Source organism: Sphaerodactylus townsendi, linkage group LG07 (assembly GCF_021028975.2).
Source record: "Sphaerodactylus townsendi isolate TG3544 linkage group LG07, MPM_Stown_v2.3, whole genome shotgun sequence".
Classification (NCBI taxonomy): domain Eukaryota; kingdom Metazoa; phylum Chordata; class Lepidosauria; order Squamata; family Sphaerodactylidae; genus Sphaerodactylus; species Sphaerodactylus townsendi.
Window position 1 is genome coordinate 66556470 of NC_059431.1, and position 20385 is coordinate 66576854.

At 42.9% G+C, this 20385-nt stretch overlaps 1 protein-coding gene across 1 annotated transcript in view; it reads left to right on the top strand.

Annotated features, from left to right (window-relative positions):
• LOC125436727 (contactin-associated protein-like 4) overlaps positions 1-20385 on the top strand; it is a 173471-nt gene that overhangs the window by 84023 nt on the left and 69063 nt on the right. The window contains exon 3 of the mRNA XM_048503966.1: positions 6150-6343. Within this exon, the coding sequence (XP_048359923.1) occupies positions 6150-6343 (194 nt within the window). The remainder of the gene's footprint in view (positions 1-6149; positions 6344-20385) is intronic.

Here is a 20385-nt window from a genome sequence, read left to right on the forward strand (position 1 = left end):
CATAGGTTTGCCACCACTGTTCTATGTTAACATCTCTTTATGGGCAATATCTCAGCCAGATGTATGGGAAGTACTGCAGAATTTCTTTTTAGCATTTCTAACATATGAAGCTGCTTTATACCCAATCAGAACTTTCATCTATCATGGTCAGCATTGCCTACTCAGACAGGCAGCACCTGTGCGAGGTCTCAAGCACAGGTCTTGACCACTGCCTAATCCTTCACTGGTGATCTCAGGGATGGAACCTGGCACCCTCTCCATATTACCCAATGTTAGCACCTTGCAGCACCCTCAGCAATTGCCTGTCAAATGTAGTTGCCCAAATATCCTGATGATGGGCTATGTTTAATGCCCAAACATTGTTCTCAGATTGCTGAACTCCAATACTCGGATTACAGTAAAATGCTTGAAATCTATACTGCACACTTCCATCCTGAGCTAGAGTGGCCAAGTTAGCTGACAACTATTATTTAATGCTGCAGTAATTCTAACATTCAGTGCCTGTACTCCTAAAAATGGGGAAAATTGGTAAATATCAGCCCCACTTCTTTGTATTGCACTAAGACTCACAGAGAAGAAAAAAGATCCAAACCACCATACTGATGCTTCACAATTAAACATTCTTGACAGAGGTTTCCCCAGTTATTCATTCAACTCACTGCTGCCTTTGGCTATGTGAAATTTTTCAGACTTTAAATATGGTCTTGATACCGGAAATACACTAAGAACTATAGAGGCATTGCGCTGTTCTTTCAGCCTCCTGTTGCAAAACCATTAAAGCCCACATTTACATTTTGTTGTTTAGTGTTTTTTGGGGGAAGGTAGAAAAGCAGTTTCCTCATTTTGAAAGGAATTTGCAAGACCGTCTGAGTTTCCTTACTGGAGAGAAAGGCAGGCTGGAAATCCAAACCTTGTTACCTTTTCCCAAAATAGCTTATGCCATTCTCCTCCATTCTTTGTCTTCCTCACAACAACCTAATTGAGCAGAGTGTGCCAGGCTCCCAGGTCACCCCATAGCGCAGGCGGGATTTACCCCTGGATTTGATGGAACCCAGCCCGATTCCCCAACCCATATCATGCAGGCTCCCCCACAGTCTGTTTTATTAAATAAAGATAAGCAGCAGCAGTTTAGTATAGCCCGTCTCTGCATAACAACTCTGGATATAACATGGTGGAGTCCAATCCCAGCTCTCTCCAGGGCCAACTCTGCTTAGCTTTCCATCAATGAAGCCTGGCCCGTCCCAGTACTGAAGCTGGGTGGCCACATGGCCAGAAGGCCACATTGGCCTTGCCCGAAAGGCTGTGCAGGGGGGAGTTAATGCCCCAGAGCCCCACCCTGAATGAAAAGGGGCCACGCTGCAAGGCCCAACAGGCCTCACAAACCCCGCAGAACCACAAAGCCGAGCGAGCACCATGGACTGCTGTCATCGCTGTGGGTGTGAGTCACACCTGCACTCTTTCTTCTAGCCACAGCTTGACCTCACAGCCGAGTCATGTGGTGGCCCCAGAGAGAGAGAGGGAGGGAGGGAGAGAGAGAGAGAGAGAGAGAGAGAGAGAGAGAGAGAGAGAGAGAGAGAGAGAGAGAGAACAGTGCTCCGCTCGCTCTCCGGACTCTTTCATCTAGCTACGGCTCGGCCTAACAGCAGAGCATGCACCAGCCCCAGAGTGAGCGAACAGCACTCTGCTCACTCTGACGGCCTTGAAAGAGCTCTGCTGCTGGCCCCGCTCCCTGCACGTGGAGGCTGAGGCCTGTCCACTGGCTCTTTCAACTAGCCGTGGCTCAGCCTAACAGCTGAGTCACACAATGGCCCCAGAGCAAGAAAGTGAACAGCACTTTGCTCGCTCTGATGGCTTAAAAGAGGCCGGAGCCAGCCAAGCGCTACCTTATATAGGTACGCCTGGGCTCCCCTGTCACTTGACAGGCCCCCGTCACATGACCATCAGCCTGATGCAGTCGCCCCTCTGCAGCTTGGCTTCTTCTGCCTTCCCCCTCCCCCACTGCAATAGCAGTCCTGAGTAAGTCCGGAACTGTGTTTTACAGAAGGCTCCATCAACTATAAGTCACTTAGTGAGGAGTGAAAGATTAATAGCCTGGATAAAATAATAAACTTAATAAGATTTAAGATTTCACGTCATTATATGTAGTGGACAATAAATTTCTGAGTCCTAAACTGTTATAAATAGATTCAAAAATGCCTTCAGAACATTGGAAGTATTATCAATCTTCACCTTGAATTGCAGATTTTTTTATTTGAATGCATGGTATGTAAATGCTTCTTCCTTTACTTGCTGACTCATACAGTCTGAATTATTATGATATTGATGTAAATGAGCAGAGCACACTCAAGGGAAACATGACAGACTAAGTAGCAATGTAATTACTTCTGTAAAAGAAGTCCTTGTGTCATATTTTGGAGATGAAACATCTTCCATTGCTGCAATTTTTTTAAAAATGAATAGTTTATGTGACTCAAATTGTTAATGTTGCAACCCTTGGCCTACTTAAGATATTTAGAAAGAGTTCATTAACAGGTTTACTAAGAATCAGACCATCCTCTAATGGAGATCTGTTGTAATTCTGGAGAATTCCAGCCCCAAGATGGAGACTGGCAACTTCATTCAAGTCTGTTCACTGAGACTTATGTTAACTAAAATGTGTTTTTGATGGGGAGGGGTGTTGCATGGTTATTCTCACAATAATGGTCCAATCCAGGAGAGAGGGACATGGGTTTGGGTGCAGCATGTGTTTGTGCCAATGCATTCATCCCCTTTGCTAGTGTAAAAGGTACCTCCACAGGAAGAGAAGACAGACTCAGGTGTCTGGACACCTCCTAACCCTAACCCATGGCGGCCAAACCCAGAAGTGGCTGATGCTGCAGAGTTATGCTGATGTCTAAGTGTATGTCGGCAGCTATGCTGGTGTCTGAGTGTATGGGGGGGAGGGCAGGCTGGGGCATTCCTTCTTCAGGGTGAAACCATTAGTTGGTTTCCACCTGGGCTTTTAAGCAAGGAATTCTGCAGTGTGGGCTCAAAGTTATGTCACCTTATGTCACCTTAAGACACCTATGGTGTCTTAAGAACATAAAAACATAAGAAAGAGCCTGCTGGATCAGACCAGAGTCCACCTAGTCCAACTCTGCTACTTGCAGTGGCCCACCAGATGCCTTTGGGAGCTCATATGCAGGATGTGAAAGCAATGGCCATCTGCTGCTGCTGCTTCTGAGCACCTGGTCTGTTAAGGCATTTGCAATCTCAGATTAAAGAGGATCAAGATTGGTAGCCATAGATTGACTTCTCCTCCATAAATCTACCCAAGCCACTTTTAAAGTGATCCGGGTTAGTGGCCATCACCACCTCCTGTGGCAGCATATTCCAAACACCAATTATGCGTTGCATGAAGAAATGTTTCCTTTTATTAGTCTTAATTCTTCCCCCCAGCATTTTCAATGTATGCCCCATGGTTCTAGTATTGTGAGAAAGAGAAAAATTTCTCTCTGTTGACATTTTCTACCCCGTGCATATTTTATAGACTTTAATCATATCCCCCCTCAGATGTCTCCTTTCCAAACCAAATGCTGCAGCCTCTCCTCATAAGGAATGTGCTTCAGTCCCTCAATCATCCTAGTTGCCCTTCTCTGCACTTAACTTTGTCTGTCTCTTCGATATCCTTTAAGAGATGTGGTGACCAGAACTGAACACAGTACTCCAAGTGCAGTTGCCCCATTGCTTTATATAAGAGCAAGACAATCTTTGCAGTTTTATTATCAATTCCTTTCCTAATTATCCCCAGCATAGAGTTTGCCTTTTTCACAGCTGCCGTGCATTGAGTTGACATTTCCATGGAACTATCAACTATGACACTCAAATCCGGTTTGGGTGGGTTTTTCGGCTGTGTGGCTGTGGTCTGGTGGATTTTGTTCTTAATGTTTCGCCTGCATCTGTGGCTGGCATCTTCAGAGGTGTATCACAGAGAAAAGTCTGTTTCACACTGTGTCTAAGTGAGAAGGGAAAGTTTAGTGTGGTATATTGTCCATGTCCCAGGGTGGGGAACCAATCATTAAGTGTTTGGGTGGAACTTGCTATTCAAAGTTGTGGTTGAGTGCATTGTATTGCGGGTGGGGTTATCAGTCCATTTTTTAAGTACTGGGAGCCAGGCTTTGCTAATTTTTAACGTCTCTTCTTTCTTATTGGAGTTGTCATGGTGTTTGTGAATTTCAGTGGCCTCCCTGTGCAGTCTGACATAGTAAGCTTCTGAATTGTCCAGAATTTCAGTGTTCTCAAATAAAATATTATGTCCAGTTTTTGTTTAACACATGTTCTGCAACTGCAGATTTTTTCAGGATGGTTAAGCCGACAGTGTCTTTCATGTTCCTTAATACGGGTCTGAATGCTGCGTTTTGTGGTTTTGTGGTTGCAGCATTCAGAACACTGAAAATTCACATGAACGGTCCCAGAAAGAGCCGGGACGACGGCGGCGCGGAGCGCCATCGCCCGGCCAACCCAGCGCGTCCCCGGCCCTCCGGCACGTCGCCAAGGCCTGGAGACACGCCCCCCGCCCCTGCGCGACTGCTCCAGCGTCGCCGGGCAGGGGGGCATGTCCCCAGGCCTCGGCGACGCGCCGGAGGGCCGGGGACAAGGTAAGTGCAGGGAGGGAGTGGGGGGGGGAAGCGCCTGGAAGCCGCTGCCGTTTGCACGGCAGTGGCTTCCAGCCGGCGTTTCCAGAAAAGTGTGCTTCCCAGCGCACTCTGGAAATGCCTGCTTGGCGCCGGTCAGGCGGCGCGAGGGCAGCGCGGCTGCGAAGCAGCTGCGCCCCCTGTGCGAATGGCGGCCTGGGGACGGCGTTTTTGCCGTCCCCAGGCCACCATATTCCACCCGTGCGGAAAGGGCCACTGTTAAAAGATTAAAATATTTTGCTTTGAGAAAAGCCCTCCAACCCCCCCCAGAGCTCACCTAGTGCTGACTGCCCCACTTCTCCTCTCCCTGCTACTCCTCTGCTCTGCTCTGCTCTTTTCCTCTCCTCTCCTCTTCTCTTCTCCTCTGCTCTTAACACTATTCTGCCCTATGGAGGGCCTTCCAGGTGGCTGGAGGGTTTTTTGTGGCTTCCTTGCATTGCTTTGAAGTCCTCTGGAGATGGCATGCCAGTGTGGCAGTGGTGCTGTCCCCAGCCACCAGAGCTCTGTGGATTGGGTTGTAATGTATCTGTTTTTGTGGCATTTTGTGTGACAATTTCCCTTCCCTCCCCTCTCATTTTTACTTTTCCTTTTTTACATGTTCTCAACTGCCTTCCTCATTGCATGCTTTCTGAAAGTCAATACTAGGCCATCGAAAGGGTACCTTTTAATGTTTCATACAAATATTGTTCCTTGGTATAGTTTGGGAGTTCTTCGCCTTACCAGTGAATGGTCCAATTATGCTATCTACAAGCCTAGAAACGTTGGGGTTGCTATTGGAAAGAATAGTTATTAACAAATCTGTTATATTTTGCTGACATAATGTATATTCACAGACATATACAAAAACAACTTGTCAACTTTTTTTAACGTTGTGCAGGCTCATCCATATGTATGCACATGAGTGTTGAGTGATGGGAGATTTTTGTTAGATTTCGAAGCAGCAGTTATTTCAATTATGAAAATTCTTGGTTGCACTGTTAATCTGCAAAATCAACATACCAAAGGTTGTTGCTCTGAAAATGAGCAATCAAGTTAATAGGATTGTGATGTCTTTAGTTCATACGAATCTACTAGAAAAAGAAAACAGTTGCTAGGAGACTGCTTTGACTCAAATGAGCCATGTATCAGGAGCCAAACCACTCATCTTCACAGTAAGGACAGAGAAGATCTCCTGTAACCAGAAGAATCCTTATTAATGGTTGCCCTAACCTTTCCCAGTCATCATTCTTATTCTTTTTATTTAATATTGTTTTAAATTGGTCTCTCCCCCCTCCCACTTTTCTTTTTTGCAGTTTTGGCTATAAATATTTCTGGCTAATGGATGAATAATTCATGCATCTGTGAAAATGAGCCCTGACTCACAAAAATATTGTTACTCTCTAAGGTATCACTACGCTCTTCTTTTATTTGACTGTAACTATGTTTCCACTATGAATTAATCTGTCTCTCTCCCCCTCCCTTTCTTCACCTCTAAAGGTGCTGGTGGCTGGACTCCATTAGTGTCAAATAAATATCAATGGCTTCAGATCGATCTTGGTGAAAGAACTGAAATCACTGCTGTTGCTACCCAAGGTGGATATGGGAGTTCTGACTGGGTAACAAGCTACCTCCTGATGTTTAGTGACAGTGGAAGCAACTGGAAGCAATATTGTCAAGAAGAAAGCATTTGGGTATGTTGGGCATTTTGTTTTCAGTACAAGATCATGCTAAAATATATTCCTCATCTTCTTCCTGAAAAAGACTGGAGAGAGGCAGACTGTGGGCTGCTTTTCATGTGTTTCTTTGTCAGATTTCTTTCTGCCTGGTCCTCCTTCATATCTGATCCCAAGATTCTGGGGGAACCTTTGAGCATGTGGGACTTTTGCAGGGCTCCTGCAGTGGCTGCAGGTCTCCAGCAGCTGCCAATTAGGTGCAAGGATTTCCAGTAGGTTCCCAGTCTGTTGGCTGACTGGAGGTAAGATCCACAATTGGTTGCTGTGGCAGGATCACAGGGCCAGCACTTCAGAGATTTCAGTGTCTGAGAGAGACTCTTCATCCTCTGAAGAGTCTGCACCAGGGGTAAACTTTTATAGCTAGCATGACTCAAACTTTGATGGTTCAAATAAGCTGTTTTGCACTGTGACAAAATCATAACTGCTGTTTAAGATGAGGGATAAAAATTGTAGCTGGCAAACACATTTAGGTTACAGCAGTGGCATAGCGCCTAGGGGAAGGGTGTGCGTGGGCATGGTGTGGGCATGGCGGAGTCATTCTGGAGTGTTGTGGGGATGTCATGGGGCAGGGGTGGACAGGGGCGTGGAAGGGATGTGGTGCGCATGCATGCCCTGGGTGCAGTTCTCCCTCACTATGGCTCTGGGTTACGGACTGATTTCAAGAGAAAAAAAGTCTTGATGTCTGTTGTTGAGTATTATGAGCTTAAGTAACTTTCTGGCCCTGATCTACAGTTCTTTTGCTATACTGTCATATTAAGAGAGATTAAGGTTTAAATACATTGGTAGACAATTTAAGGAAGAAAGAAAGGGATAGAAAAGTTTGGAAATCAGAGGAAAAATAGTTTGGGATTTTGTTGGGATTTTGCCATCATCTGCAAACTCCTCTCTCTCACTCTCTTTCTCTCTCTATTCCTCTAACCTAGAAACCTTTATACTTTGCTGTTTTACGTGTCCCTTTTAATTATGAAATTGTGTATTTTAGTTTCTGCATGGTTTTAGAAGTTTTTGAAAGGTTAGGAAGTATGTAAAAAAGGATGAGCTTTTCACCCTAAACATTTCTGTTTACCATTTTTTGTTATATTATCTTCTTGGTGGTTGTAAATTAAGGATCAATCACATAAAGCAAAAGGAATTCAACAGTCTGGAAAACAAACTTTATTGACAAACTTGTACACCAGGAGATATTACAGTGATTCAGAACAGTGCTAAACTGAAAAAAGTGGGCATAAAATGGTGTAAATAAATATAATTTATTCAACCCAAAAAGGTAGATTAAAAAAAAAATCTAAACAGGAAGAATGTGGACTTCTTGAATATAGACACATCCTTTAAAAAAATTCCTGCACTTATGGACTCATTTATCCCCAGTCTACTTCAGTTTAACCTCAAGTGAGAAGCATGTCAGTTGCTTGACTTTATATGTTTTTTTAAAAAAACTTCATTTAATTTATTTTGATCTTTATTTTCTTTTTTGAATAAAATATAACTACAAAATAAGGTCAAATGGGCTTGAAATATTTTTTTAATGTCTCTGTGGGCCTTCTTTTGCCTGTCCCTGAAATATTCTGATTTAAGCCTATTGAGCTACCAGTTATTATACAGAAATGTAGTAGCATAATAAAATCAGACTGGCACATTAGAGTCTCAGAATTAATTCCAACATAAACTTTCCTGTGTTAGAACTCATTCGATCAATTCTGACTCACAAGTCACATTCTAAAATGCTAGTGGTATTGTGTTTTATTTTAGTTTTTATACATTGTATAAGAGAAAAGTGATTTAAGAAATTTAAATCTGAATTAGGGATACCAGCCTCCTGGTAAAACTGGGTATCCCTGGAATTACAGCTGATCACTGGACTACAGGGATAGTTCATCTGAGAAAATGGCTGCTTCAGAGGGTGGACTGTATGGCATTGTACCCCAGAGTCCCTGTCATCCCCAGGTTCCAAACCCACATCTTCAGGAGTTTCCCAGCCTGGGTCTTGTAACCCTACCCCCCATTTCCCACATGTGACCAGGGGGAACTAAAGAACCCTCATCTGGACATATCATTAAAATGTTTAACTCTTCACATTTAGGCATTAATAGGTTTTCAGATTTTCCACTTGCTTCCATCACTAGTTGAAAGTATTCACAGTTGTTCACATTCTTGTTATACAACAATAAAACAGTCACAGAATGATTTGGTAACTATAAAAGCTAATATTCTTTTTGAAGATAACCTGAGTTTAGTTTGTAAGCAAACTAAATACATAAAGCTGACTTGTTTGGATAGAATGTAAAATTAGAATGTTAAAACAGCACACTTAAAACATACCTATTATATTTTGGGTGCTCTGTGGTTTCCGGGCTGTATGGTCGTGTTCTAGCAGCATTCTCTATTATACCTATTATATATCTCTCTCTTCCAATGAGTTACATTGCCAAAGTAGTTAACTTGTTTACTGTCTACTTCAGATTTAGGATTAAAATATTTTAGGACTAAGTATACTTTAGTATTGTATTTTTTGTGAAAGTTCTGTAATGTATTGACCCCATATGTTTAATTGAATCTATATTGAGGAAATGACAGATACAGGGAAGCATGACTGACAAAGCCGTCATTTAATCTCAGAATAAAGACTGAGGTAATTTATATTCAGGCAACTTGTGTCAGTCAGGGAATTGAGATTTTGACAACAAAGGCTATAATGTGTATCTAAATCTACCTTGTTTCACAGCTTATATATGTGAATGCTTTAAAGGAATTAAAAGTTCATAGATCAAACATTCTTTCTCACCACAATTATATTGCTTCCAAGGTAATCAAGGGCACTGGGAATGAAATCTGTCTTTTTTGAGAATAATTAGGTCAATGTAACATGTTGCTGTGTACTTAGAAAATTTCCAAATAGGTATACATACCATAATCTGAGTTTAGGGTTAAAGTACTTTTGCATGTACTTATATTCTTCCGAATTCAATTTTGATTTGGGTGATAAGTTTCTCCAAACTACTGTAGCAATTACAAGCTTTGTTTTAGTATATAACCAATTCTCTAGTGTTTTCAGCAGTTGAATATAGGTCATGTTTGCCTTGAGTTTCTATCAATTACAGTCTTCTTTGTATCAACGGAACTGGACCAGAACCCATAAAGTTATCTGTCCTGTGTTACTGGACTCCTGTCCTGCAGTTTTTGTGGAGGGAAAACAGTTATTTCTCTTGTCCTAATAAAATAATAATAATAAATGGACTATGCAGAAGGCAAATGTGTCCAGATTGTAAAAGAACATAAGTTATTATAGAAGTTATTCACAGGCTGATTATGAATATTTTGACGATTCACATATTACCAAGTCCTTGTATGATTTTTTTTTTTTTGCAGTGGAGCAAATAGTGACTCCCTAGAACAGTATGAGGATATAAAAATAGTAGAAGTAAAACCACTTCACCATACATGCTGCATTCACAATTAGAATCAAGCCTGTATGTGTCAGAGAAGTATAAACTCTCACCATATTTTGATATAGATTCTTCATGTTAGCCATGAGACTTTGTAATGTGTGAATTGGCCCTTCAGAAGATGGATGGGTGCATGACAGTAACTAGGTATATTTTAAATAAACCAACCTATCCCCTAAGTCCTCATTATCTGCTTTGTGTCCAATTTTGAAATTCTCCTTTGAAGCATGTCTCTTACAAAATATCACTCCATGCGCTGGTTGTGCATTCTAAGATAATTCTGACTTTTTTGTCACTTTGGCTGATGCATGCATATATGGCACCACCATGCTGCTGCTGTGTTTTGGACAGTAATTAACTACACTTTGATTAATAGAAGTTGATGAAAATAGCTATCTTCTGTCTTTTGCCATAGCCTTCCTTTGACTCTGTGACCTTGGTAGAATATTTATCATAGGGATTAGGCTATCATGACGTGAGCTTTCTTCATTATCTTCTGCCCAATACTCAAAATAGTATTTTGCTCTTTTCTACATTTAGTTCTAATATGTACAAGTAATGCTTGTGTATTTTATGGAGCATTCATACTATTGTCACTGTATGAGATATCAAAACCTTTGGTTTTGACCAGCATAAAGCCACCTTTTTTCGAGCATTCCTGCAGAAGCCTCATGTGACAAATGCCCTTATAAGGCATTCAGTTTCCAGGGTGAGAGTCTGCCCTAAAGGGGTTAAGCCCTGGTCAGCCCTGATTGGCTAGAGGGAAATGGCAAGAATATAAAAGGAGTCAGCCAGAGTGCTGAGAGGCTTTTTCTTTTGGTTCTTTGTACCTTTTGGTGCGTTTTGGCAGAGTGAGCAGATCAAGCAGAGATCTGTCACTGCTGTTGGTCTGGCAGGAGTCAGACAGTGTACTCTGTAAGCTGATGAAGCTTATCAGAGACATCAGGAAGCCCTGAGCTGGGTGGAGAGTGACCCGCCACTCAGGTGTTTGACGGAAAACCTCTGTCCAGACTAGAGTCTGTCCTAACCAGTACAACCCCAGTCTTAGGAGGCCCAGTCCAGTGGCAGTGTGGCCAGTTTGGATGGTGGGAGAGGGAGGCTTGTGTGCCAGAATCCCACAGGGCATAGACTGGGGTGTGTTGGTTTAGTGTGGTTAGGTACAGAAAGACTAGCGTCTGACAGAAGAGGGAGTGTGATACTCTAAAGTCAAATCTTTTTCTGAAGTAAAATCTTTTCTTAAGTGACACCTGCGTGTGTCTGTGAATGTTTGAAACTGAAGTTCCAGCAACATCTCTGAAACCATTAAGCTCTTGAAACGATTAAGCTCTTGAAACCAATAAGCATTTGAAACCAACAAGCTTTAAAATCCTCTCAGGTTACCTGAGAATCCTACATTTAAGCCAGTAATAAACTTTTCAAGTTTTGTTTAAGTTACAACCGTTCCAGTCTATTTTGTCTGTGTGTGTTCCTAGAAAGAGTGGTGTCCATTTATCAGGATATGGGCTACAGAACAGATGATATTTTTGGCGGCAGCGAACTTTAATATTTTTTTGGTTTTATTAGGGGAGATCCCTCCAGCTAGAGAGGAACCAGTTTCCTGAGGGAATATCTCCCTGGGGCTTGGCACTTTGAAATAGGTGTCAGGGAAAGGGGAATTCCTTTTCCTCCCCTTCTCCTTTGCCCCTGTTTGTGCTTTTGTTAACATTAGTAACATAAGGGTGGCTTGGAAGTTTGGGACAAACGATCGCCTCAGACGTGGGCCGTGCCCTGAGTTGCAACACCTTGCAATGTCTTTATAAAAGTCTAACTGAGGGCCAACAGTCTTGATGGAGATCACAGATTTCAGACAGATTGTAAATGGTAAATTGCAGAGAATGCAACTGTGTTTCAGATCACAACCTCATGGAAAGAGGAAATTTAACCATTCAACTCGAGCTGAGTTTCACTAATCAAAACAAGGCTTGTGGTGCTTTTATTAAAGTATTACATTTAAAAGGTGGAAACAGGTTTTAAAAGGATAGGTCTTTTTTTCCCCCGTTCAAAGCTTTAACATTATAGGGAGACAGGTCATGGAAAATTTAGGCACTCAATTCTGAAATGCCTGGTAGGGCACCTGGGCTGGGGGCAGTGTTGCCACATTAGTGGGCCACCCTTTTTTGGCTGCTTTTGAATTCTGCCCTGGCTCTTTTGGCTTGGTAGGCAGCCCTGGAAGAGTCATGGGCTGGGCCACTGGAAGAGAGGAGGGGGCTGGACGCACCGCCCTAGACCTCCCCTGCACTGGGGCTCTTGGGGGGTTTGCTGGGTTGCACCCAGTTGGCATCACCTTAGTGGTGGTCTGGTGAGACCGGGCTGGTGGAGGGGCCGCCTGCCTGGTGCTCCTGGCCACCACCCCCCAGCAGTCCCTGCTCTCCTATTTTCTCCCTGGCTTGCCCGCATCTGGTCCCCGCTGGGAGTCTTGCACTTGATGCCTTTACCAGGTGCCATGATAAGATCTGTAATGAATGAACCAATAATGTGGTTCAAGGGAGGGGGTCGCTACTCTGCTCTTACTAGCAATAACAAATGCCTAGCAAAAACCACTTCAGCCAGCTGTGCAAGGAAAGGAAAATGGAGACCCCATAAAACAAAAACAGGAGATCAGTATTTGTGTGAGACATCCAGCCACCCTCCCTATTTTATAAATGGAACAAAATCCCGTGAAATATGCCTTGTTTGCAACAGGCCAATGGGGTCAATTTCCCTATTCACTGTGGCTCTCAGGATCTCAGGCCAACGGGTTTTTGTACTCTATACCTGGACCTTTGTACCAGAATGTGTGTGTGTGTGTGTGGGGGGGTGAATCCAGGGAACCCTCTGCATTTGGGGGAGCAGAAGTGGGAAGCCAAACCCCTTTCCCAGGATTAGAGTCTGTCTTCTCTTAATCACTGCCCCACACCAGCACCATCTGCACATCCTGACTCGCACACTGAGCCACACTGACTTACCCCTTGATGAGGATGGGGGGCAAGCAGGAGACACTGCATTTTCCAACAACGGGGAAACCACATGCTCAGAGGCATGCTTGCAAGGAGCATTAAACTTTTATTTCATGCAGTGTTTTTTAGCCCAATAAGAGTTTGGCTGGATGGCTGCCCCTGGTCCAACTAGCCACCCTGAACGCTGGAGCCCCGTGGCTGCCCCTCCAGCAGGTCAGCAAAGGGGGAGGGGGAAAGGGCAGTGTGGCTCACGTGCTGCCCAGGCTGCCAGCTGCCAGCTGGTGGAGGGGTAGTTTAGGGGCCTCTCCCATGACCCCCCCGGTTTGCCCTCTATTGAAGGTCTGCTGCTCCATCGGCCGTGATGGTTGCCCATCCTCCTCTGCTCTCTACCCCCCCCACCAGCTGCTCTGCTTGCTTGCTTCCAACAACAACTACAGCAACTGCAACTTTGGATGTCCTGAGGCAGAGTGGGCCCTGTACCATGAGGCAAAGCCTTTTATAGGCCCTTCCAGGCCCACTCGTGAGAGTACGTTGTCCAATTGGGATCCAGCTGCTGCACATGTGCAGACTGGGCCTGAAGCCTCCCGGCACATGTGCATGTACACGCTGGCCCCAAAGCTGGTCGGGCAGGTGGCCTTCGCTGGGAGCCCCTCCACCACAATGGCAGCTGCATCCTAGGCACAACCGCTTTTTATTAAAATATTACATTTAAAAGATGGAAACAGGTTTTAAAAGTATAGGTCTTTTTTTCCTTTCAAAGCTTTAACATTACAGGGAGTCCAGTTTCAACAACCAGGAAGGGCTTGACATTTTCTTGATTTCCCTTCCTGACTGCACACATGTACCATTTACTATTTGCAGACTGATAGATGCTATTTACATAGACAGCCCTCTCTGTTACCTGTTTCAACTGAACAGTTGCAGAAAAGAACAGTAGAGATTGCCATTATGTTTTTATACATAAATTTCATATTCCTCAATTTTATTTTAAGGTGGTATTGATCTGTTTACTGCCCTACCTAAGATATCTACTATGTGCAGATTTTTTTGCTTAATATATAGTTTATGTGGAATGAACATCTTTGCAGCTTCAGCATTCTAGATCAAATTCTACAAAATGCTGAAGAGCAGGCTTTGGGAAAGTTTGAGATCATTTTTCCCTCATTGTGCACATTTATACTGCAATCCTACAGAATTATACGGCTCAGACTTATTGAAGTCAGTGGAGTGAAAAGGATGTAACTCTGCTTTGTATTGTACTTCTAGTTAGTCACTGAATGCAACATAATTAATTGCATCTGAAACTGTGCATGGTTATAACTTTATCACCCTTTTGAGTGTTCATGAACATTTCAGATTCTGGTCACTGAAATATATATTTCTAAAGCTAAATTACTCTTCTTTCTGCTTGATTCATGGTGGGTATGGAGATTTACTAAAATGGTGCCTCATGATGCCATTTCCAACTAGGGTTGAGCAACACCGAAAATATTTGGTAAAATTTGGATTCCTCACCAGAGCACCCCCCACATTGAAATCTCTACCACAGAGCCAACTGGACATAACAGCAAGCCTCACTCCCATTCCACACCTCCCACTGCTTCAAATGGAGGGTGGAGTGCCATTTTTCCCTCCAGAAGAACAGAGATGGCAGTGCCTTCCACACACCCTCAGCAACACCTCCACACCTCTTAAAATGAAGCCACTCTACAACAACAGCTAATGAACTATGCACGTCAAGCCTGGGGGCACATTTGCCAGCCCTGAGTCTCCTACCAAACATTCCACACAGCACTACACCACAGCAACAGAAACACAGCCCCTCAAAAAACCCTCTAAACAGCAAGACCAACCAGGAAAACCAACAGAAAGAAACCACAAACAGAAAAAAATCACTCCTGAGGAAAATATAACACTACAAGAGTCACTCCTACATTCCTGCTGGGTGACCTTGGGCTAGTCACAGTTGTCTCAGAACTCTGTCAACTCCACCTAGCTTACAAGATGTTTGTTTATGGGTAGAGGAAAGGAAGGCGTTTGTAAGCTGCTTTGAGATTCCATAAAGGTAAAGAAAAGCAAGTTGTAAATCCAAACTCCTTTTCTGTAAACAGTTTGGAATGAGAGCAATTTACCATTAGTTGCAGTAACACCAGAAAAAAAAATCAGTTTTTTTGCTGCAGTAATGCAGGCATGAGTGGCACTGGGCCAAGGGACAACCCCCTTTTCCCAACACACGCACACGCATTCAAAAATCCAGATATCTGAAGTGAAACACTGAAAATGCTGTTAGTAAGAGCATCCATTTTACCACAGTAGAACAATTCAACATATCACAAGTTACACTCCAAGAACCCTGGGCCTTTGTGGCCTTCACCACCCCCCAGCACACGCACTCAATTCCAAATAGCAACAGGAATGCTATACACTTTCAGTAAAAGGAAATGGTTTTTTAAAGTAACACTTGGTTTAAATTAAAATCAAAACCTTAGATGTATTCTCCTCTCCGGGCAGGTCTCTTTTGCAGGGCTGGTGTGTCCCACGAATGCAGGCTTCAGTCACCAGACAGAGGGAGGACAATTTCAAAGCTGTCTTGAACTGTCGTTCTCTACCTCTCTGGCACAGAATGGGCTGGGTGGAACCAGCACACCTGCAATTTATATTCTTGGGCCAGGCAGGCAGGCAAGGCAACCCAAATCCCAGGGAATAAAAATCTTCCCTGATTGGTCAAGGAGAAGTGTTTTTCAAAGTTTTTTTTTAAAAAACTTTATTTTCAAACAGTTTAAAAACAAAAGAAAAAATTACAGAATAAAAAGAAAAACACACAAACATCACAAAAAGTGAAAAAACATTAACATAATATAGTTCTGTCATCAATTAAAAACTGTTACATTTTCTTTGTTATTATTTTCTACATTGTTATTTTTATAGTTGTGACTTCTTCGTCACTCTTGTGCTCCTATATATAACTAAAGTGAAAGGTAATTTTGATCATAAGTGAATTCTTACTCCTATAATTCTAACAACCAATGCCATTAACTTTAATTCTTCTAATGCCTGTTTTTTCTGTTTCAGTTTCTTTCAATTAATATTCAATACTGAATATTTTGCATGATCTAACTTTGTTAAACATTCATTCACAGGTTTCCAGTTCATTTCATAAGAGTCTACATTTTATTTCCTTAAATATGATGTTAATTTATCCACAGTCCCGAGTTCTTGTACTTTTAAGATCCACTCCTCCATTTATTGAATCTCAGACAAGCAAAATATATGCTGAATGTGCAAAAAATTGGAAGGGAACACCGAAAGCTCTCATCACAGTTCCTCTGATAGTGAATGCAGATGCTCTCATAGTTGATTCACAGCTGCTTTGGTCACAAATTGCTTACAAGGCACATGGTGCTGGCTACATTTTAATATTTTGAATTTTAAGATGAAGATAATCATATACCCAGGCATTGCAGGGCTGCATTAAACAAAAAAGCTATTTGCAGTCTGTCTTAATCTTGCTGTGGGAGGCTATGTTCTTGTGTTCAGTAAACTGTCGTATATGTATATGTACAGCCACTGGATTGGATTCTGTGGATGCATGGCGTGGAATGATTTTCATTGATTCCTCCTGCCCTCAAACTTGAAGAATTCACCCCAGTCCTGCTGGAATGTGGAAACCCCAGAAAATCAGGAGGTGGAATCAGAGAAATCCCCTATCTTTCTTGTACATAGAAAATTAGGGGAAACTGAAGTTAGGAGCCGTGTGGTGTAGTGGTTAAGTGCTTGCACTGCCACTCACATGGTCAGGAGTTTGAGCCCCACGTGGGTCAGATATTTTGGCAGCTGGCTCATGGTCAACTCAGCCATCCATCCATTCCTGGCTCATAGCTAGCTCATAGCTAGGGGGTAAAGAATAGCTGGGGAAAGCAATGGCAAACTACCCCACAAAAGCGGCTTGCCTGTGAAATCACTGCTTGCAGTGGTACCCCAGGGTCAGATACGACTGAAGGAGAAACTTTACTTTTACTTTAGGTTTTACATAGGCAGTGAAGAACTCTTCCAAAAGCAAGTTATGCAGTTGCACAGGTCTGTACATATACATTCTGTTCTGACAATCTTCTGTACAGGCTAGCTAGAGGAAGAGGGTGCCCTTCAGCACAGGCATACTCTCTCCATTTATGTGTTCAGTATAAGCAGTGTGATTGTCTCAAAGGGGTTTAACCTGCCTGCTAAAACTAAACTAGCACAGACCAACAACTTCTTAGGGAGGGGTACTTTAAAAGAAGTAACAGTGGGGTTTTTTCCAATTTTTTAATTTTATTTTTGTAAGCATAAACAGAACAGAAAATTAAGAGAAATAGTAACCATACTGTTGCATTAAAAGAAAAAGGGAAGAATAAGTATATATGTAATATTATTGACAATGATATGAACAATGATATAATATTGTCGAAGGCTTTCGTGGCTGGATTCAACTAGTTCTGGTGGGTTTTCAGGGCTATGTGGCCATGGTCTGGTGAATCTTGTTCCTAAAGTTTCACCTGCATCTGTGGCTGGCATCTTCAGAGGTGTATCACAGAGGAAAGTCTGTTACACACTGTGTCCAGAGAGAAGGAAATGCTTGGGGTATATATTGTCCATATCCCAGGGTGGGGAACCAATCAGTAAGTGTTTGGGTAGAACTTGTTATGCATAGATGTGTTTGATAGTATTGTATTGTGGGTGGGGCTTATCAGTCCAGGGAGTGATTCACATTTTTATGCCCTGCAGCAGCAATAGAATGTGTGTATGCAAATCCTGTGTTTGGGTGGGCATGCTAGGGCATGCTAAGTTCATGAACAATGGACTCCACTGTATATACTACCCTATATCCTCGAGTATAAGCCAACCCGAATATAATCCGAGGCACCTAATTTTACCACAAAAAAATGGGAAACTTATTGACTCGAGTATAAGCCTTAGAACTTGACTCAGTAGCATCTAAAAACAGAAGATTTGGGAGCAAGATAATATAGAGTTGCTTAACAGAGTTTGCATTAGGGATGAGCAGCTTTCCAGCACTCCAGGAACACAAATGAACCACTGTTTTCCTCCAAATATAGAATAATTCTGGAATTCATAGCCATGCCAGCCTAAACTTTGCTCCAACGAAAGTCTTTGTCTTCAGCAACATCAGTATTTGGCAGTAAACTACTGCATGAAGAATTGTATTAATCTAGAATGCAATGCACCAGTAACCCTTAGGAGAGAAATGTCTCATTTTCTTTTAACACACACACACACACACACACAACCTAGTTGTAATGCTATGCAGGCTGTCCTTACAGCTTGTTTTTATGGCTCTCTGCTGAGTTAGAAAAAAAGCAGCAACATGCTTACCAGATCCCCACAGCAGCCCCAGCTCTGGCTGCCATCTTGGAATTACCATATATACTCATGGATAAGCCAAGGAAGGCTTTTTCAACATAAAAAATGTGCTGAAAAAGTCGGCTTATACTCGAGTATATACAGTACTGCTTAATGTTAGCATTTCAGTGCTGACTCCTGCTTTTTTATTTTTGCCACTTTAAACTGGAACATAAGAACATAAGAACATAAGAACATAAGAACAAGCCAGCTGGATCAGACCAAAGTCCATCTAGTCCAGCTCTCTGCTACTCGCAGTGGCCCACCAGGTGCCTTTGGGAGCTCACATGTAGGATGTGAACGCAATGGCCTTCTGCGGCTGTTGCTCCCGATCACCTGGTCTGTTAAGGCATTTGCAATCTCAGATCAAAGAGGATCAAGATTGGTAGCCATAAATCGACTTCTCCTCCATAAATCGGTCCAAGCCCCTTTTAAAGCTATCCAGGTTAGTGGCCATCACCACCTCCTGTGGCAGCATATTCCAAACACCAATCACACGTTGTGTGAAGAAGTGTTTCCTTTTATTAGTCCTAATTCTTCCCCCCAGCATTTTCAATGAATGCCCCCTGGTTCTAGTATTGTGAGAAAGAGAGAAAAATTTCTCTCTGTCAACATTTTCTACCCCATGCATAATTTTATAGACTTCAATCATATCCCCCCTTAGCCGCCTCCTCTCCAAACTAAAGAGTCCCAAACGCTGCAGCCTCTCCTCATAGGGAAGGTGCTCCAGTCCCTCAATCATCCTTTTTGCCCTTCTCTGCACTTTTTCTATCTCCTCAATATCCTTTTTGAGATGCGGCGACCAGAACTGGACACAGTACTCCAAGTGCGGTCGCACCACTGCTTTATATAAGGGCATGACAATCTTTGCAGTTTTATTATCAATTCCTTTCCTAATGATCCCCAGCATAGAGTTTGCCTTTTTCACAGCTGCCATGCATTGAGTTGACATTCCCATGGAACTATCAACTAAGACGCCTAAATCCCTTTCCTGGTCTGTGACTGATAGCACTGACCCCTGTAGCGTGTATGTGAAGTTTGGATTTTTTGCCCCTGTGTGCATCACTTTACATTTTGCTACATTGAACTGCATTTGCCATTTCTGAGCCCACTCACCTAATTTATCAAGGTCCGCTTGGGCTCTTCGCAATCCTTTGTGGTTCTCACCACCCTACATAATTTGGTATCATCTGCAAACTTGGCCACCACGCTACCCACCCCTACTTCCAGGTCATTTATGAATAGGTTAAAGAGCACTGGTCCCAAAACGGATCCTTGGGGGACACCACTCCCGACATCTCTCCATTGTGAGAACTTCCCATTTATACCCACCCTTTGTTTCCTGTTCCTCAACCAGTTTTAATCCATAGGAGGACTTCCCCGCTTATTCCTTCATTGCTGAGTTTTCTCAACAGTCTCTGGTGAGGAACTTTGTCAAAAGCCTTTTGGAAATCCAAGTAGACAATGTCCACCGGTTCACCCCTGTCCACATGCCTGTTTACACCCTCAAAGAACTCTAGTAAGTTTGTCAGACAGGATTTGCCTCTGCAAAAGCCATGCTGACTCTTTCTCAGCAGGTCTTGCTTTTCTACATGTTTTATAATTTTATCTTTAATGATAGATTCTACTAATTTGCCAGGAACAGATGTCAAACTGACTGGCCTGTAATTTCCCGGGTCCCCCCTAGATCCTTTCTTAAAGATTGGTGTGACATTGGCCATCTTCCAGTCTTCAGGGATGGAGCCTGATTTCAGGGATAAGTTGCATATTAAAGTGAGAAGATCAGCAATTTCATGCTTGAGCTCTTTAAGAACTCTTGGGTGAATGCAATCTGGGCCAGGGGATTTGGTAACATTTAGTTTATCAATGGCTGCCAGAACTTCTTCCTTGTCTACCACTATCTTCGCTAGTTCCTCGGATTCGCCTCCTAAGAAGCTTGGTTCAGGTGCAGGAATGTTCCTCACCTCCTCTTGGGTGAAGACAGATGCAAAGAATTCATTCAGCTTCTCTGCAATCTCCCTTAGTGGAAACACCTTGAGTCCTATTTATTTCTAAATATTTTTTCCCAAGTAAGTCTGCTTGGCATCACAAGTTCTGCTAGAAAAATGAAATATACGTAAAAGAGCTTTAAAAGTGAAACGGTGCTAGGTACCTGTACAAAATGAATTTAAGGTGCACATTTTCC